The 19354-nt window shown below is 43.1% G+C and overlaps 1 protein-coding gene across 1 annotated transcript; it reads left to right on the top strand.

The window, feature by feature from the left end:
* Window positions 1-3116: 3116 nt before the first annotated feature.
* ISOC1 (isochorismatase domain containing 1) lies at window positions 3117-19117 on the top strand. Its single transcript, XM_082335449.1, has 5 exons — window positions 3117-3431; window positions 13080-13199; window positions 13373-13576; window positions 13964-14080; window positions 18088-19117. Exons 1-5 carry the CDS (start codon window positions 3132-3134, stop codon window positions 18232-18234), a joined length of 888 nt encoding a protein of 295 aa, XP_082191575.1. The 5' UTR covers window positions 3117-3131; the 3' UTR covers window positions 18235-19117.
* The last annotated feature ends 237 nt before the right edge of the window (window positions 19118-19354 follow it).

The raw sequence follows: 19354 nt of genomic DNA, 5'->3' as shown, positions 1-19354 counted from the left end.
CATAAAACAAAATAGCAAAAAATGCTATGCTGGATTTTCTAGGTGGGCTAAAGCCTCATATTTGTGATGGTGCCATACCTCTGCAACTTAATGAAAAGCAGCCTGATCTGCTGCCGTCACAGGAGCTGTATAATTAAAAGACACATGAAAGGTCAGTGATCTAACTTACATCCAGCTGGTGATGCTTGGACAGTGTCCCCTCCTGAGTTCGTGTCTCAGGGTGATACTTTAAAAACTGAAGATGACCAGAGTCAGGGGAGGAAAAATTCATAGTCTGAGATCTGCTTCCATCAGAAGTGTCTTCCTCTATGGGACAGTACCATCCAAGCGCAGGCAGCGACTCAAAAAGACTTAAGTGCTTTCAGAAGCAAAATTAAACCACATGTGAAAAGACTGACCATGGAGTTGCTGGGGGAAGAGAGAGAATTCGAAATGCAAAAAGATCCAAGGTGGTATAGTATGATATGAGTGGAGTTAATATGCAGATAAAGACCAAGGTTAGGTGTCACTTGGCAGATGGGTTGTGTGGTAAAGAAAGCAGCTATCAGCCTTTACCCTCAAATGTGCAGAGGGACCTAGCGGTTGTGCTCCCCTGCCTGCGAGACCTTGGACAAGGAGGGCGGGAGGAGCGGACCCCGCTCTGCATGTCTGCGTCCATCTCCCTGCTTGTTCCTTGGCCTAAGATAGAGGGGAGCAATAGTCAGCTGCAATAGAGGAGCCCCTCCTCGTCCAGATTTTGGATGCATCTGAGTACTGCTTCCTTGCCCTTGTGTAAATCTAACCTTGTTAGCAAAAATCTTTGTTAGTTAAACAAGCTTGAATCTGGCCAACTTACCAAAGTATTAGTTATGTATTCTGCATAATAACTGAGTAATTTGTATTCAAATGTATTCATTGTAGACAGCAATTGTAGAGAGGTAAGAATTTGCTATGGTATATTCTGTTAATACAGATAGCCCTATCTTGCTATAATGGAAAAAGGAAGCCCATTTAAGACACCATTAATCAACAAAACCACTACCCATGCTATGTTTTAAAAATATATTGAATTTTAGAACTGCACTCAATTGAAATAAAGTACAAATTAAGAACTGGAAAACAATTTAAGTCACAGAAAATAAATAGAATTCGCTGAGTATTCAATTTGTCACCTTTTCTTCTGGAAAACTGGAACTGATTCAAGTGAGCTAATGACTGGGCCATAAAATTGTTCACCCTGTATGCCTCTACTGTAACAGCATTAATGACCTGCTGTATTCATAAATTAAATCAGCAGAACAGTAAGCATAGACAAATAATTAAAGTAAGCTCTCAACCCTGGGTGCTGGGTATTTTTACAGCTGGCAAGCGGAACAGAGTTGTATATACTTCACTGAACACGCTTATATATGTATTTCTAGAGGTGAAAATTGCTTTTTTTCCCAGCTAAATATTGTCACACAGAGGACAGGATCAAAGTGTTTAAACAGAACCCAGGTGGACAGGATTTCTTGCATTTTCACTCTTTAAAAAGTATTTTTTAATCACAGAGATGTGTTCTGTTACATTGAATACAAACAGACTGACGTTACCTCCTTTGTAAAGAAGGTGAAAACTCTTTATAAATCCACTGAATTCACTGGCAGTAAAAGAAGGCAGAATCAATGTATATTTTAAACTTGCAGTTGAATCCTTTTAAAACCTTACTTTGTCTATTTTCTGATGAGACATAGTAAAATTTGCATGTTTTCCCTGTAATGTTCAGAATGCATTGCACATTTGCTCCCTGGGTAGTGTATAAAATAATCACTTCAGGCTGCTTCAGCGCCTAGTACGTATGTAAGTGCGTAAATATGTAACAGTGAAAGGCTCCTTACGCTTGCAATTTTTAAATCAGTTCATATAAGCAATGTATTTTCTGAACAACAAAAATAAACCCCCCAAAAAACACACACTAGAGAAAATATAATAGTGTCATTTAACATGGCAGCTCCAGATTTCTGACATCAGTAAAGCACAACAACTTTGAACTTCAGCCTGTTGGTATTTAGCCAGGCAGGCATCCATTAACCTTGATGGTGGTGCCACTGGATTGGATAGCGCATGAAAACGTCCACTTGTTTTTCACGGAGAGTATTTTATTTCTACAAGTGTAACACACTACTTAGATCCTTTCCCCCCCAAGCACACTGAAGCGCAACAGAAAATCTGGCAAGTATGGCAAAAATATCAGGAACATTTCCAGCTGCCAGTCACTCCTGGCAGGGGAAAAAAACCAACCAACCAACCAAAAAAAAAAAAGTTGATGAATCTACAAATTTTGTAGGGAACACGAAGCCGGGAAGGCTAAAATGTGGCGATGCACTGCACCCTGCTCACTTCTCATCTGTGGATGCGCCTGCTGGTTCGGACCCTCGGCGTGCAGCAGCTCCCGCTGTTCAGAAACGGGTACTTCTGAAAAAAGCCTCGTGTTAAACTCCACAGCCGGTTTCGGCACCGGGAGAGCGATCCAAGATCGGGCGGGATCACGCTGGGAAGCAGCCGAGCATTTTTCAGGCTCTATCGACGGGTTCCTCCCCAGCCTACGCGCGGCGCGGCCGCGCCCGTCCCCGCCGCGGACCGGCACGGCGCCTCCCGCCCGCCCTCCCGCCCCGCCGCCGCCGCCTTCCCCGCTCCCCGCGCCGCTCCCCGCCGCCGCCCCCGCCCGACGGGGCGCCGCGGCTCCCGCCCCCGCCCCGTCACGGCAGCGGGGTGCGCCGCGGCGAGGGACGGCGCCGCCCCAGCGCGACGTGCCCTTGCTGCCCCTCTCCGGAGGACCGGGGCTCTCCCCGGAGGCGGGCAGAGGTTGGGATAAGGGGCTGCTCCTCCCGCCGCCCGCCTGAGGGGGAGGCACCCGCCCTCCGAGGAGGGCCGGCGGCGGCGGCAGCGCCGGTGCCCGGCCGGCGGAGGCGCCCCGGCGGCGCGCCCACCCCCGAGGGCTCGCGGGGTAGGGCCGCGCCCCATGGCGAGAAGGAGGAGGAGCAGGAGCGGCCGCAGCCGGGATTGGGGGCCGCCGGCGCCGCCCGCCCGGCCGGGGGGAGGAGGCGGCAGGAGGAGGAGCGGCGGCGCGGGCCGCAGCGAGCTGGCTGGGCTCGGCGCGGCTGCCCCTGAAGATGGCGGCGGCGGAGGCGGCCGCTGCTCCGGGCGGCGGGGGCTGCTCGCCGGCGGGCGGCGGCTCGGTGCCCGTCCTCTTCTGCTTCTCCGTCTTCGCGCGGCCCTCCAGCGTGCCCCACGGCGCCGGCTACGAGCTGCTGATCCAGAAGTTCCTCAGCCTCTACGGGGACCAGATAGACATGCACCGCAAGTTCGTGGTGCAGCTCTTCGCCGAGGAGTGGAGCCAGTACATAGACCTGCCCAAGGGCTTCCTGGTCAGCGAGCGCTGCAAGGTGCGCCTGGTGCCGCTGCAGATACAGGTGAGACCCGACGGCGGGGCAGCGCCGGCCGCCGCAGGGGTGCGTGGGGGTGGGTGTGCGGGGCCGTGGGCAGGCGGGCAGCCCCGTCCCGCCGCCGGGGCGGCTGCCCGGCCTCCCCCGGACCCTTCCGGGGAGAAACGGCAGCGAACCGGGGGGGCGGCGGCGGCGGCGGCCGGGGAGCCCGGAGCGGGCTGGAGCCGTGGGCAGAGCCCCGCAAGCCCGCCGTGCCTTATTTCTCCGTGGAAACTTTTGTTTTACTAAGGCGGGGAGCCAGGTGCGCTCCGCGCCACATGCGTTGGGTAACCGGGCTTTACCTTCAGCGCGTCAGAACTTACTTGGCCCCATGAATGGGAAAATAGCCTGGTGGCTGGAATAACCAATACTTCTCCTTTAAAACAGGCGGCTGGTGCTACCCAGCCCTAACCGGAGGTAATGCTGCTAGGTGGAAACTCAAAGGGTGCCGGTAAAGAGGGCTCTGCCAAAGCTCCATCTCATGGCTCGTAGGTCCCTGGCATTTCTGTGTCCCTTCTTGCCCCGAAAAGCTCTTTCCGGTTTACGGGTTCATAACTCGCTAGTTTTGTGGCCATAAACCAGGAAACCAGACTGCCAGACGGCTACAGTACGTGTGTTTCATGCTAAGATACCTTTATGCACACTGGAGATTTGTGCCAGTCGTGTTGTAATAGTTGCACTTGAAGCAAAATTGCTTTTTTTTTTTCTCCAGCATCAAAGAAGTCAACTTTAAAAAAAAACAAAAACAAAATCAAAACAACCCCCACCAAACAAAACACACAGTTACTTTTTTAATTCAGAACATTCTTCTTAACTTATAATTAAGAAGTTTTAGTATGTTGAGCCAACATTACTAATAAGTTGAAAAAGTGATGTCATAAAACCTGAAACATTGCTTGTCTTCTCTTCATGATTCCAGAAACAGCCTAATTCACACTGTTTGTAAACTCTGCTTAATCATAGTGTCTTGAACCCATAAGCTCTCAAGGTTGCGTGTTTGCTTAGACTGTACATCAAGGATGCCTTTGGAGTCTTTTGTTCTTTCCTTAGCCCTACGTATAGAAAGAGTGGTTAAGAAGACCAAACTAGTGTAATAACTTATTTTGTCATTTTTTAGTCATTTCGTCATTCATCACTCATCATATTCAGTTTAAAGCCTTTCTCCTTTGTATGTTGGAAACAGAACGGATGGGGGCCCAGCCAGAGAAACTGGAAAGGGTAGTCTCTCCAACTTGCAAAAAGAGTTGGTACGGGTGTTAATTCAAGCAAGGATTTTTAAAAACTGAATTTGTGTAATCCAGGCGTGTGACAGTGGCGCAGGTCAGAATTCTGTTTATTTGTGTGCGCAGATCACTGCTCTCTTGCAGATGACTTCTGCACTGAAACTATAAATGCATCCTGAGCATTCGTAGCAGGACGTGCATCTTGGTGTAAAAGGTCAGTGTCGAGACATGGAAGGATACATCATTCCCAGGGTGCAGATGCACTACGCGGCTTTAACTGACTACAGGGATTCAGGAAGAACCAATATTTAATGCATTAATTGCCTAATTGATTAGCTGCTTTCACTGTTACTGTTGCAATTCTTTGACAATAGCAACTGTTGATATGAAAAGGATGGTACTTATGTATTATTTTAGTTGCCTCCTTGATGTGCTTCAGCAGCTGAGAATGAGCTGGAGACATCACAATGATGTCAGTCAGCTTGCCTTAGGCTACCGGCAGGTGCTCAGAGATCACTCGTTTGGGGAACATTTAGTCTGATACAGTCACAGCTGTGCTTTTTAAGACCGTTAGGATTTACTGATGGGAAGATTATACTTTCTTTCCCCACGTTGATTTATGCACTACCACTATTGTGTGCCCTTCCTCCCTGCCCCAATGTTTTATCTGCAGTTACACCTGACATAGGCTTGTCAACTCTGCATGTGGCATAGTCAGTTGAAATGCCATTTTGAACGTGTCTTTCAAGAAGGACAACCTTTGCTCACTGATTTGATTAGACTTGCATATTTGGAAATATATATTTGGTTTAAAGTTGAGATTCACAGATACTAGCATCAGTATCCCTAGACAATAATTTCGGTATTTTTATGTGCGTGCTTTATAAAATATCTGTATGCATTTCGTTAGGGATGGCATTTTAACTCCTAGGGTGGTAGTACCCGTGAGCTCTGGAATGATATCCTCCCATTTTGATTCCTGTGCAGACCTGTCATGGAAGGATGCCTTTTGTTGCAGTACCTTAAGAAATGTCAGCACCAAATAGTGTTTGACTGGGCTGTTTCAATCTCCTGTCCCTGTAGTTGAGGGGGGGAGTAATCTCACGGAGAAATCACCATATGCTGCCCTCGGAAAGCCACTCCACGCAGCTCAATTCAAGGCTCGATCTGCACAGGGACATTTGCTCTGCAGTCATGTTTGTGCCTTTTTACTGTGCTCACATATGTACATTCGTTTGGTTCAGCTGTCCTGGCGCAAAACAGCCACTTGAACTCTTAATGGCCACCCAGTGCTAGGCAGGCCGGTGGGATGCAGTAAACCCTGATGTTCAGCCTGGCTGCTACTCTCAAAACTCCCCAACCACAGACTTGCAGTGAGGAGGGACTTTTCCTTTGGCCTCTCCCAGCTGGTGAGGAGGGCATTTGCTTGCAACTTGAGGGACTGAGTGCTAGCGGAAAGGAGACGTCTGCTTTTCATGGATTTTACGGGTTTTAAAAGTTTTAACAGAATAGTATTTATAGTCGGGGTGGGGGAATGCAGGACCACTTTAACCTCTTCTAACTCTAAATGCAGTGAAATCGTGCTACTAAAACTATTACGTTTTGCTGTAACTTTCGTAGCTGCCTTTGGAGGAGAGAAGCAGTAAGGAAAAACACTTTGGAGATACCAGAAGACAAGACAGCTATGCTCGCTACAGCCATGTAATAGAGGAGTTCAGGCAGCATTCAAATATGTGCCCGAGAGAGGCTATTTCACTGTCGCTGTCATAACTTCAAGGTGACTTCTTTTCAGCAGTACTTGTGCTCTGTGTTTACAAACTCGTAACCTTAAGATGCTAGAGCTAAAAGGGTAAAATTATTATTGAAATCATTGCATAAAGCACCTCTACTTCAGGCTGGTTTTTTTTAAAAGACATGTTGGTGTCTCAGGTGTCTCTTGCAGAAAGCTTCTCGCAGAATGATACTTAATTGTAGCTGAAAGAAAAGGTAAATAAAATAGAACTATTTATACACAGATTTTCACTCTTTTTACACATATCTAATATTGCTACATTCAGATGCTTTGGAAATAGATGTAAGATTAACTCAGGAGCCTAAGTCCGTTTTCTGAAGACCAGGAAAAGCCAAAGCATAAATTGCAGGATATGAGTCAGGTGAGGGGAGTTATTTGCCTTTTTTTTTTTTTCCCCCAAAGGTGCAATTATAAATTGTGATACATTAGTGCTATAATTAAATACAATGTTTCTAAATAAATAAATTTTTTAAAAAGCAGCGCTTGGAACCTTAAAGAAGGGAAAAAAAGGCCTGAAAATATTGAAAGAGAGGTTTCTTCAAATCCAGACTCCTTGTTGCTGTATCTTTACTCCTCAGCAAGCATTTTGATCATTTTAGATTTTGATCAAGAATTTTGTACTGTCTTAATTATATGAACATCATGTTCTTATCTAACTGAATCTGTCCTTTTTAAATGCTGAATTGCATATAAAAGGCTGCACTTTGGCTTAGCATAAAATAAATATTTATATTCCTAAGTTGAACCACTTGCAATCTATTTTTCCCTTGAAATACGTTAAATGGAATTTCTTCAATTTTTTTTTTCCTTTGAAAGATAAGCAGCAAAGTAAAACTGAATCTTACAGATTTCCTTTTAGAAATAAAGGAGAAGAAAATATGCTAGTCATCTTCTTTTTGTTGTTGTCTTTTTATGCCATCCTTGAAATACCAAGGCTGTGAGGTCCTCTGCTCTGTCCTTTTAGTGGGTAACCTTGTCAAGAGATTTATGAGGTGACTAGTGATGTCACGTGGGATTATTTCTCTGCTTCCATTTTCTCGTTCATTACAAATACTGGGGGAAAATTGCATTTTGTATGTATAATGGTTCCCTGAATTTTGAACAGGGCAAGTACAGATAAAGAGCCAGTATATGTGAATATTTTTGTAAAGCTGATTCTGTAATTACAGTACTTCATCACAGTCACATTTTGTATGATTAATAATAATCGGCAGAGATGAAATAGGTGTGAAAAAACACCTGTCCTTTCCCACCTAGGCCTTTTCTAAAGCAGGATTTAAAGCTGTATGAAACTCGCGACAGCATACCTTTAAATCCTGGTCTGGACAAGGTCCTAGAGATGACTTCTCTAGCTGGGTGAAAGAGCTGCATCAGGTTACGTGTGCATCGGAGGTACCTATTCTGGTTGTGCTGTGGATAACTTCCAGCTGGAGGGAAGAAAGTCCTGGTGACTGACTGAGAGAGGTGAAGCAAAACAAGTGGAAAAGCTTATATGCTGCATGGGGAACTTGAAGTGATTTGGGTTTTTTTGTTTGTTTATTTTTTCTTTTAAATTTAGGTTGTTTAAGGATACCGTGGCTGAGTAGATGTCATATTCGGGCTGGATTGGGACAGGTACTGTGTGGCTGCAGTGGCTCACCATCCTTGCCCAGCCTGCCTCTCCTTGGAGTGAAAGCAAACAAGTGCTGGCGTGCCGGTCCAGGGTTTGCTGTTTGGGTGTAGGTTTGCCCCCACTCCAGCTCACTGGTAGGGTGCGGCACTGGAGCAGTGCAGGCAGTCATGGTTTTTGCTGTCGGGATGTGCAAGGTGGAGGTGTCCCATGTCCCTGATGCGGTGTGGCCATGGAAGGGGAGGACGGCTTTGAGAGCAAGTGAGTGGTAGGATTTATGTGGCACATTGAAGAACCAGTAAACAGAAACTTTCCTTTATATGTAGCAGATACTTCTGTGAATTTATTTATGGACTGCATTAGCTACTATTGATGAAACTTAATTTCAAACTGCTTTCTGGTGCACTCTGTGCTTCCCCCACATCTGCTATTCCAAGTAACACCAGCAAGTGTTGATTTTTTGATCTTGCCGTTTATTTCTGCTGGTTTCTTCTTGTTCTGCCACAGGTTGCATGGTTCGATTCAGACTGCAAGTTAATCAGAAATTAATATGAAAATCAATATAGGAATTGTTTGTGTTAGATTTTGTAAAAGCTTTTATTTAGCAAATATATAGTTGACCTGACTTTATTGTAGAGTGCCACTGGTATTAAACTGAAGGCATAAATTAAATCATATTAAACTAACTTGATAATAGAGGAAAGCAGATGTAAGGCTTTTGCTCCAGCTCCCTGTGATGTTTGTCATAAAAACATGGGATTATGGATTCAGTGGAAGTCTGTAATGAGGATGCTCCCTGGCTGGAAAGGCAGTTGTTTTTCTTCTGTGCTTCACTGTCAAATCAGAATAATATTGAATTGGGCTCTACAAGATCGGTTGTGAATCTACTGTTTGTAAATATTCCGTCGTCTATGTCATTGCCGAAATTTAGGGCAAATACTGCTTTTGTAGAAGGTGCCAAGCTGGGAGGAGCTGCAAGCATCTGAGAGAGTGGAACTCAGGCTTTTCGTGACAAGTTGGAGAAACAAGGTGAAGTAAGATGCTGTTCAAAAATGGAAGAAACAAAGGTAGATATAATTCCTACGCTAAGGTAGAAATAATCAGAGAAGCAAATAAAAGATGAGGGAGAATTCAAGGGATGATTTTGAGGTTAAAATGCATCTCAGGAGTCTGAGTATCATCAATTATGAAAAGAGCAAATAGCATACTGGAAAGTACAAATTGAACAGGGCCTGCAAGGGCTGTGAATTGAGTGATCTTCTCTGGGGCTCTCCTAGTGCTGCAAAGTATTATGGGCAGAGAATTACTGCTTTTACAGTAGTATTGGGTGCCTCACTGTAGACTGCAGTTTGAAAAGCACCCCAGGGAGGGCAATGAAAATGATTTGAGTTGTGGAGGAAAGATTGAAAGTATTAGATATGTTTTAGAATAAGGGAGGGGAGGGGAAGGACTAAAGGGAGACCAGATCTGAGTCTTGAGGTATGATGATAGGTGTTTGTGCATGGTTATGCATGTGAAGGAGGATGGTAATGCTCTTGTGTTTCAAATCCACCATGGAGAGAAATGGAAATAATGCTTTTAAATGGCAACAAAGGAGCTGTGGGTGAGAAAACACTGCAAGGTAAAGATAACAGAGCTGAGGGATGGATTGTATAGGAGCTCTGTAAATTGTGTATTGCTGAGCGATCAGACCAGCGTAGGTATCTGTAAAGAATATTTGCATTTGGTTGATCCTTCTGTAGAAGCAGACTATGCAGCTTCTTGAAGGCCTTCCTAGTCTTTTCATACTTGTTCCTCTGCTAAGGATGGTAGTGCCATCCACTGCCTTGCTATAGGAAGGTGTATACTAAGGCAGTAGACTAATTCCAAGTAGGTCACTCTACAGTCCGTGATGGTTTGCAGTGGTTCAAAATGATCTTAAAAAAAATTAAAGTGGTGGAATGATTTATAGAAGAAAAATACTGGTCTTTGCTTGTCATATAAATGCCAAGGCAAAATGACAGATTTTCTGAGTAGGAGGCATACTTATAAATATTTTCTATTCCAATTACTCTATTTTTGCTGCTGAGCAATAGGAAAGTTAAATGTCATGATTGACTGCTCTGATGGTATAAGTTGCCAGAGTTAGAATGGGTCACGATAGGTGCTCACTGTGGTGTTGAATTGTATGTTAGTACTTCCCACCAACTGGCTTTTGCATTGTTCAAGCACGTGGATGGTGCTCAAAAACCAGGCAGTTATTCAATATTTAATTTTATTTTCCAGCATTCTTGGTCCCAGGCCTCATTTATTCCATGGTGTAGAATCGCAGAAGTGTCGTTTGGGAGAGGTATCTAGAGGCTGCCTTCCCTAACTCCTGTGCAAAGCCAATTCTTGATCAAATCAGCTGTCACTTTGCTGAATGCTGAAAACCTCTGAGGATGGAGATCCCACCACCCATGGTAACCAGTTTCAGTGCAGCTGTACCTTCCTAGTGAAAAAGATTTCCCTGATGTGTGTTGTGATGCTCTTCTGTCTTCCCATGGCATCAGTGGGTCCAGAGTTAGAGCATCTGCTTTATGGTTGTTAGTGCATTTGCCTTCATAACTGCTTGTATTAATAATACTGCTGTTTCGCCTACAAGGACTGGAGGAACTACGGTTATGAACATTTGCTGTTTTGGCAGTAGTAGTGTACTGAATCTGAGACGTGTGGGAATTTAGCGTTTGCAATTATAACACACAAGTAATTTTCATAACAGTGTGAACAGCCCATTTGGTATGGTTGAGTGTGGCCATTACTGTAGTTTTTTAGCCTTGGAAACTGAGATCAAAAGTGTTTTACTCAGGAGACATGGTGAATCAATGAAAGATTTGGGACTAATATTTAAGGATTCCCAATTCCTTTGTGGCAAGTTGACCTTGGCTGGCTGCCAAGTACCCACCAAGCTGCTCCATCTCTCCCCCTCCTCAACAGGGCAGGGAGAGAAAATATGACAAAAAGCTCATGGGTCAAGATGAGGGCAGGGAGATCACTTAGCAATTACTGACACAGGCAAAACAGACTCGACTTGGGGAAATTAATTTAATTTATTGCCAATCAATTACAGACTAGAAGAATGAGAAATAAGAACAAATGTAAAAACACCTTCCCCTCACCCCTCCCTTCTTCCCAGGCTTGGCTTCACTTCTGACTTCTCTACCTCCTCCCTGCAAGCGGTGCAGGTGGGGCAGGGAATGGGGGTTGCAGTCGGTTCATAACACTTCGTCTCTGCCACTCCTTCCTCCTCACACTCCTCCCCTGCTCCAGTGTGGGCTCCCTCCCACAAGAGACAGTCCTTCACGAACTTCTCCAATGTGAGTCCTTCCCACAGGGTGTAGTTCTTCACCAACTGCTCCAGTGTGGGTCCTTTCCACGGGGCGCAGTCCTTCAGCAAGAGACTGCTCCAGCATGCGTCCTCTGTGGGATCACAGTTCCTGCCAGAAGACCTGCTCCAGCGTGGGCTCCTCTCCATGGGGCCACAGGTCCTGCCAAAAGCCTGCTCCAGCATGGGCTTCTCATGGGGTCATAGCCTCCTTCACGTGCATCCGCCTGCTCTGGTGTGGGGTCCTCCATGGGCTGCAGGTGAATATCTGCTCCACCATGGACGTCCATGGGCTGCAGGGGGACAGCCTGCCTCACCATGGCCTTCACCAGGGGCTGCAGGGGAATCTCTGCTCCAGCGCCTGGAGCACCTCCTCCCCCTCCTTCCTCACTGACCTTGGTGTCTGCAGACTTGTTCCTCTCACATGCTCTCACTCCTCTCTCCCAGCTGCTGTTGCACAGTGGTTTTTTTACCCTTTCTTAAATATGTTATCACGGAGGTGCAGCCAGCATCACCAATGGGCTCAGTTTTGGTCAGCAGCAGATCTGACTGGGAGCCGGCTGGCACTGGCTCTGTCCAACATGGGGCAGCTTCTGGCATGTTCTCACAAAAGCCACCCTGCAGCCTCCCCCTGCTACCAAAACCTTGCCACATAAACCCAATACATCCCTGCTCTTCCAAAACATACTGTTTAACAGATTTTGTAATTTTGTTTTTGTTTAAAACATCACAACCTCAGTTTGCAGAAAATGAAGTGTGTACAATTAATAGCTACTTCCCAGAAGCAGTTTATTCAATTTATCAGTCTGCTGAAAAGCTCCTGAATGGATGTAATTTCTCTTGAGTTGCCTTACAACTAAATAGTAGTATGTAGCTGCTTTCTTTCTCTGTAGCCTCCTGCTGAAGCCTTATCCTCTGCTTCTGCAGGTAGTGCAAGTAATTTCATACAAATACAAAGCACTCTCAAAGGGTGAGAAAATGCAATCTTTGATATCTGTTTTCTTACTCCCACTTCTGCCCCACATAGTACGAGGGAAAATCTGGGAGATTATCGTTATTAAAATGTATTCAGTTCAATTTCTGATCGTAATACTGACAAGCTTCTCTGCTTCTGTTCTAGCCTTTGGATTTTCATCAGACTTGAGCTAAAAGATGTCATAGACAAAACAAACTGACCACACAATGAAACTATTGAAAATATGTGTACATACAATGTGAAAAGCAAGTGGAAGTCTGACTTTTTTTTTTTTTAACTTTAATTTATCCTGATTTTATATCTGTTCAAAGAGTTGTGGATTTAAAAATTAATTTGAGGAATGTAATTTTGCTGTTGGTACTTTTTATTTTTTTTCACAATACTTTAGGCAGTATGCTCCTCTGCTCCCCTTCAGGGTTCAGAAGTTTCCATGCACATTTACATTAACTTGTGTCTCCCACCTAATAAAATCTTGATTATCTATTGATGACTGTGCTGTACTGCTCAGTATCAGCCGTTCATTTGAATTTAGAAACATACCAAAATCAGGCTTGAAAAACCTTCCCCTATTTTGACTTACAGTAACACACAGCTGTTAGATGGCAGAGGCATTGCAGACTCTTTTTCATTCTGCTGCTTTTCTGAAAGGGTCTTCACTGCCACGGAAAACATTATCTTTATTTTGTTTTCCAGATTACTACTTTGGGCAACCTGACACCCTCAAGCACTGTGTTTTTCTGTTGTGATATGCAAGAGCGATTCCGGCCTGCCATCAAGTACTTCGGTGATATCATCAGCGTGGGCCAGCGACTGGTATGGTTTTTGCTTTTTTTTTCTTGTAGCGAGTTTTGATAACACATGTATATTATTACTTTATACACAGCCAGTTTACTGGTTATTCAGTCTCAGGTATTAACAATGTCTTTGCTATTATCATTCTTTAATAATTCCTTTTCTTCTACGCTTTCCTCCCTGCCCCCTTGCAGCTCCAAGGTGCCCGGCTCCTAGGAATTCCAGTTATTGTAACTGAACAGTATCCCAAAGGTCTTGGCAGCACTGTGCAAGAGATTGATTTAACAGGAGCTAAACTCGTGCTTCCCAAAACAAAATTTTCAATGGTGTTGCCAGAAGTCGAAGCAGCATTAGCAGAGATCCCTGGAGTCCGCAGCGTTGTCCTGTTTGGAGTAGAAGTATGTGCCTTGCCATTCTTGTACTGTTTTATGGTAATATCTGTTGGCCCACAATAGTATGAAGCATTGCTTTCTCTAATTAGAAAGAAAGTCAATTTTTATTGCTTGGAGCTCAGATATCCTCTACAGATTAAATTACTCTTGTGTTATTTATCTTTGATATTATCTCATAATAAAATTCGAAATGAAGTATTTGTAAACTACAGGCTCTTGTCTCAAGCTTGGTTGGCATTTAAAACCCACGTTGAGTTTCCTAGTAATGTCAGGGGTAGAAAAATACATGTTTGAACCCTAATTAATTACGTACTCTAATTTGGCATTGTGCTACTCATGTTTTGTAGTAATTGTTTGTTGGTGCGGTTTTTGCCTTTGATTTCTCCCTTGTAGACTCATGTCTGCATCCAGCAAACAGCATTGGAATTAATTGGCAGAGGTCTGGAAGTTCATATTGTAGCTGATGCCACCTCATCAAGAAGTATGATGGACAGAATGTTTGCTCTTGAGGTAAGTTTCTTAGTCAAGGCTTTCTCCACCTTGGGTTTGTATGTTAATTTCCCTGCTTATTGTAAGCTAACAAGGAATTTCTAAAGACAGTAAGCAGTGGACAAATGTAGACTTGAGAAGAGGTGGATGCTCTGATTCTCAGGATGGCTTCCAGGATGGAGAAGGATTACTGCCATATTTTTCCTCCCTGAATTATGATTTAATATGTAGAACCCGGTTTGGGACACTTGGGTTTTAAAAGTGATTGTTTCATGTGATCTACTTTGTGTAACCATTAGCATTTTAGGATATTTTCTTATGGAGTATTATCTGTACAGCAGAGTAAAAGTGCTACAGAGCTTTTGGTTTTGTTGTTCCAAACAGTATTTGTTCTGCTGTTGAAATTCCTTGAAATGCAATGGAATGTAGTAAGTGATCCTGTTCAAAGCTCGTTCTTGTATGTCTATCCTTCCCTCTGCTCTTCCTCATCAATGCAAATTAAAGCTTAATCTCAAGACTCTGTGATTATAGTAAAGACTCCCCCCCCCCCCCCCCCCGCACCAGGAGCTTAGTCTAACTAAATTTTGAGAAAGTGGAGATAAATGTAACAAGAAGATTTAAAAGCACATACAGCTATGCATTGGCAAATTAATGGAAACGATTTTCTGATAGTATACTCTAACTTGCCTACAGGCATCACTGTTGGAAATCAAAACCTGATATATATGTTAAGTATTGCATTTTTTGCCTCAGGTCCTAACAATTATTTGGTAATTGAAACTAATAATAACTACAGCATTTTATACTTTTTTCACAGAATTGGAGAAGACTTTTAATTTCTTCTGTTTCTCATGAATAAGAGAATTAAAGGCTAAAGGGAAATCACCAGCATATAGCATTTGATGAAATGCATGGCTTTGATTAAGTGGAAGCTTAATGTCTATCATGTAAAGCCTAGTGAAGCACACAGCGTGCAGGAATGACTGAAATCATGGACTTCCTAAGTCAATGTGGTGCAGCAGCAGTAATCAAAACAAATATAGCAAAACTGAAATCTGTTTGCCTTATTGTGTATGTCTTTGTACATTTGATTATCATTTACACTGTCTGCAAGCACAGAAGTTTGGTTCAGTGTAATAAAGGTTAAAGCAGTGACTAGCTAGCTTTGCTTTTCTTTCTAGTCAAAAAGCTATCAATCATCTTAAAAGCATGGCTGGTTGCAAAAGCTGTAATCCAGGCAAATTTGTCAGTTTTAGGTAACTTTTTAATATATCTTTGCAATGTTGTCTCACTAAGCACAAAGAAAACGTTTTGCTGTGGTCCCTTAAGTAGTCGTCGTTAAAATACAATTCAGGGAACGTGTGCTGGCTTGCTGTGATGAGCTAGCCAGTTATATGGCAGTAACTTCTCCTCCTCTGTGGCCGTGCATGCCAACATTGTCTCCTTTTTTTGCTGTGGAGCCTCTTAAAAATGCTACCGAGGGCTGTGGGCTAGAGTGGGCAAGAGGTGGGCATGCTTGGGAGTAGGAGACCAGGAGAAAGGGACATATGCGCTGGGCACATCAGTAATCTTGATTGACCATGGCAATACGTTTCTTAGGGGAGTTGGTAAAATACTAAAGCATTGGGTAATCGTGGTTTAGTCTCAACATACAGCTGACAGTTCCTAGTCACACTGTTTTAATTAGTGAGTCTGACATTGTCTCTTGTGGAAACTTGCTCCATAGTGGTGAGCTGAGGTGAGGTTCACTGATCCAGGTTCCCTGGATCCTTCTTCTTACCTTTCTGGGAAGATGGATGTAACATTCACCTTTTCCCAGTAATGCAGCCCTCCTGTTCACAGTGACCTTTCAAAGATGATAGAGTGATCCTGCAGTGATAACAATCACCTTCCTCAGCAACCTCAAATAAATCCCCTCTGGTCCCACCCGCCCCTTCAGTTCTCCACATTTCCCCTCACATAGCATGTGTTTTGATGGTGCTGATGACAAACATGCCAATATCTGAACAGGTGTAGAAGGAAGTGCAGTTTGAATTAATTGATAGCCAAAGCTTTCATGTCTGCCTGGATGACCCTAAAGAGTTATTATCTCCACTTGTTGTGCGCTTAAAAATGACAGCAGACAAAAACTTGCAATTAAACAAAAAAAAACCCAGAAGCCAAAAAACCCTCTAAATTTCCATTGATAAATAATTCAACCCAACTGGCCAAGGTTGCGGCTCTTCTGAATCTCTGCCCTATCTGATGAAGATGTCTTGTGTCACTGCTTGGTCTTAGATTGAGACAGTTTAGTCTGTTCCTGCTGGATTTCTTTCCTGTTCTGCATTTGTTCTGCTTGTTCCTGCGGTGTGGAGGGAACACATGCTTGCTGCTTCCCTTCGTCTGAAAGACTGTGTTCTAAGAAAACTTTTCCTTTCCTTGAAAATCATCCAGTATGCTTAGCCCATGCATCTCTCCATTCCTACTAATCTCAAAACTATATAAATTACACTTAGTCCTAGAAGTAGAGTGTAAGCCGATGCCAGCCCCTTTGACATGTATGTTTTACTTCTAAAGAGAAGACATTCTCTTTTTTCAAGCAACATTTCTCAGAGGGCAAGGTTCTTTAACAGTCTGGTTTTTCTCTCATCCATACTAGTTAAAAGCAAAAACTTTTTATTCCTGGAGAAGTGTATCTTGAAAACATTGCCATAATATTTCATTTTGATTTTCCTATTTTTCTCTTTTGTATGTGGTTTAAACAAATGTGGTGTTGTACAGAATAGGAGAGCTGGGGAAGCTATCTGGTTTGTTTCAACTTAAGAATATCACAAAGCTTACTGCTATTATTGCAAGCAGGAAGCATTGACTTGAGTAAATCTAGCCTAGTTAGTTTGTCACCATATAGACTGTAGTTACATATACTTTACCGGTCCCCTAAAATTAGTAACTTTCCCCCATCAATTGCTTTGTAATTGAACAATTAAACAGCAGTGATCTATGTCTGCCCTAGAAAGTTTGGAGCTTCTCTTTCCTTTAGTAATTACAATTGAAACCTGTCTGAAGGCATATATATCTGTATTTTCTGCCTCTTGCCCTCCCCTGGCTCATTCAGGACCCTGTTAGATTTGGTGGAGCATGCAGCTGAGTAGAGGATGATGGAGGGAAAGCTGGATCCATGAAGAGTTTTACTGCCAAAGCATCTGTATGATTGCTGGGAAACTGATGGGGGGCATGGGGTGGTCAGCCTTTACTTAAAGGTAATTTTGCTATGTAGGCAACAACCATAGTCTTAGAAGGCCAAAAACTTTGCAATAAGTCCTGTGGCTTGGGCTACGTGAAGCATTGCTCTGTTTAGTTGCACACTTACAAGATCTAGCAGACATCTTTCAGTTTTGCTTTCTATGCAGCGATGCTTTTTATTCTGTAGCCTGTGAGAACTAACTCAGGAGTTACTGAGGCTGTAACGAGATGTCGGTTAAAAGGAGCTGCTGTTGTGCCAGTGTGATTTATAAGGTCTGTAGAAAAGCTTTTCGTTCTGTCTCCTGAGATTATTAGTACTAGTGCGCAGTGTAGTCTGAAGAGCGAAGTACTAGTACATAACAGGTCCTGAAACAGAAATTGTTAAAATTAAGTTTCTTGCTTAATGCCTTTAGCTTGGACCTTGCTATTTTCTTTTTCCCCAGGCCTTTCAAATCTGCATGAGAGTGAAGAAAGCTATCCTCAGGACCATGCAAGGGGAAAGGGTTGTTAATATAAGAGGGGTGGGTCTTCTGCGTATTAAATCTGACATGGAGAATGAATCCAGTCCAAGTAGGAAGCCTTATTTGTAATCCAGGGCATCCTTTTTCCTCAGTAAAGTCTAAAAACAGTCACTTCCCTTCCTAGCTTTGTAAATGGCACCGCTAAGAAATGCTGGAATGGTACTGGCAATGCTTTGTTAATAGGAGATGTTTTTGAAAATACCATCCATCTTTTTTACAAAACGTATACTCATTCACATTTGCAAGTATCTCACGTTATTCTCCCTCTGCTCTTTTCTCTTTCAGCGTCTTGCTCGTACTGGAATTATAGTTACTACTAGCGAAGCTATATTGCTCCAACTGGTAGCTGATAAAGAACATCCAAAATTCAAAGAAATCCAGAATCTCATTAAGGCGAGTGCTCCTGAGTCAGGGCTTCTTTCCAAAGTTTAAAGAGGATGTGGAGGAAGCAGATCTCATTGTCATCTTTAAGGAGGAAGGAATGCTGTAAGCGCACATGTACACCTTCTTTCACTCAAAGTTTGGTAGAAGCATAAAATGAAAAATTGACATGCTCATGCTTGCCTTAGCAAAATTGTCTGGTTATACATCTGGGTGCCAGTATGTTCTGTTTAGTTACAGCTGTCAGAGGCTTTGGGTACCATAGGACCCTTTTGTTGTCAAATTTCCTTATTTATTTAAAAAACAAAGATTAACAGAGGTGCCTGCTAGTCTATACTATACGCTGATTGTAACAGCTCCAAAAAGTGCGTGTTTCTGTGACACCTCTTGATTGTGCACTTTGTAACAGCGTTCTGTGATCTTCTATTTTACTTTTGTATTAATAGAAGATAATTACATATTGGATAAATGTGATGTGATATGCTTTAATGTTCTATGTAAATGAAGTATTTTAATAGGGCATATGTTAAAACTGAGTAAGATATATGGACTACATGTGCACTTTTGTTCTCTAGGATAAAATTTAAGTGTTTTGCTTCGTAGACGAGACAGATAGATCAAGCAGCAGCTGATGTTTGATTGCTCTAGGTAGCTGAAGCCTGCATCATGACTTTCGATTATTCCGAAATTGACTGCCCATCCCTGTACTTCACTTAAGCATACACAACGAGAAAACTGTCATTTAATGAGTTCTTTATAAACAACTGTGTAAAGTCCTTCTAGCAGATTACCAAAACCTTAAATAAATTAAGGATGTTAAAGAACAAAAGCTTTTCAGCTTCGAGTGCTGAATCTACTACTATATTTAGATTTATTTTGGGGTTTTTTTTGTTGTTTTTTGGGTTTTTTTGTGGGTTTTTTTTTACCCCATTATAGTTGGATTGAATAATTCCATCTGATTTACTCATTTGGCCAAGTGAGCTCTGAAAGAAACCTCAGCTTCTCTAGGTTTTTGCGCTTTTTTGTGGGCTGCAGTTGGGTGGAGTCTGAATGGAATCTGGCCTAAAAGCATTCTTCAGAAAAATAGCATCTTTAACTTAATGATATATATATATATTTTCTATCTAGAACCAATCTTTTAACATGATTGTTCATAAAGGCACTTCCTTCA

This window comes from Platalea leucorodia (assembly GCF_965183815.1).
Source record: "Platalea leucorodia genome assembly, chromosome: Z".
NCBI classification, from domain to species: domain Eukaryota; kingdom Metazoa; phylum Chordata; class Aves; order Pelecaniformes; family Threskiornithidae; genus Platalea; species Platalea leucorodia.
Note: the sequence above shows the minus strand (reverse complement) of the source record. Positions and strands in the feature narration are given on the sequence as shown.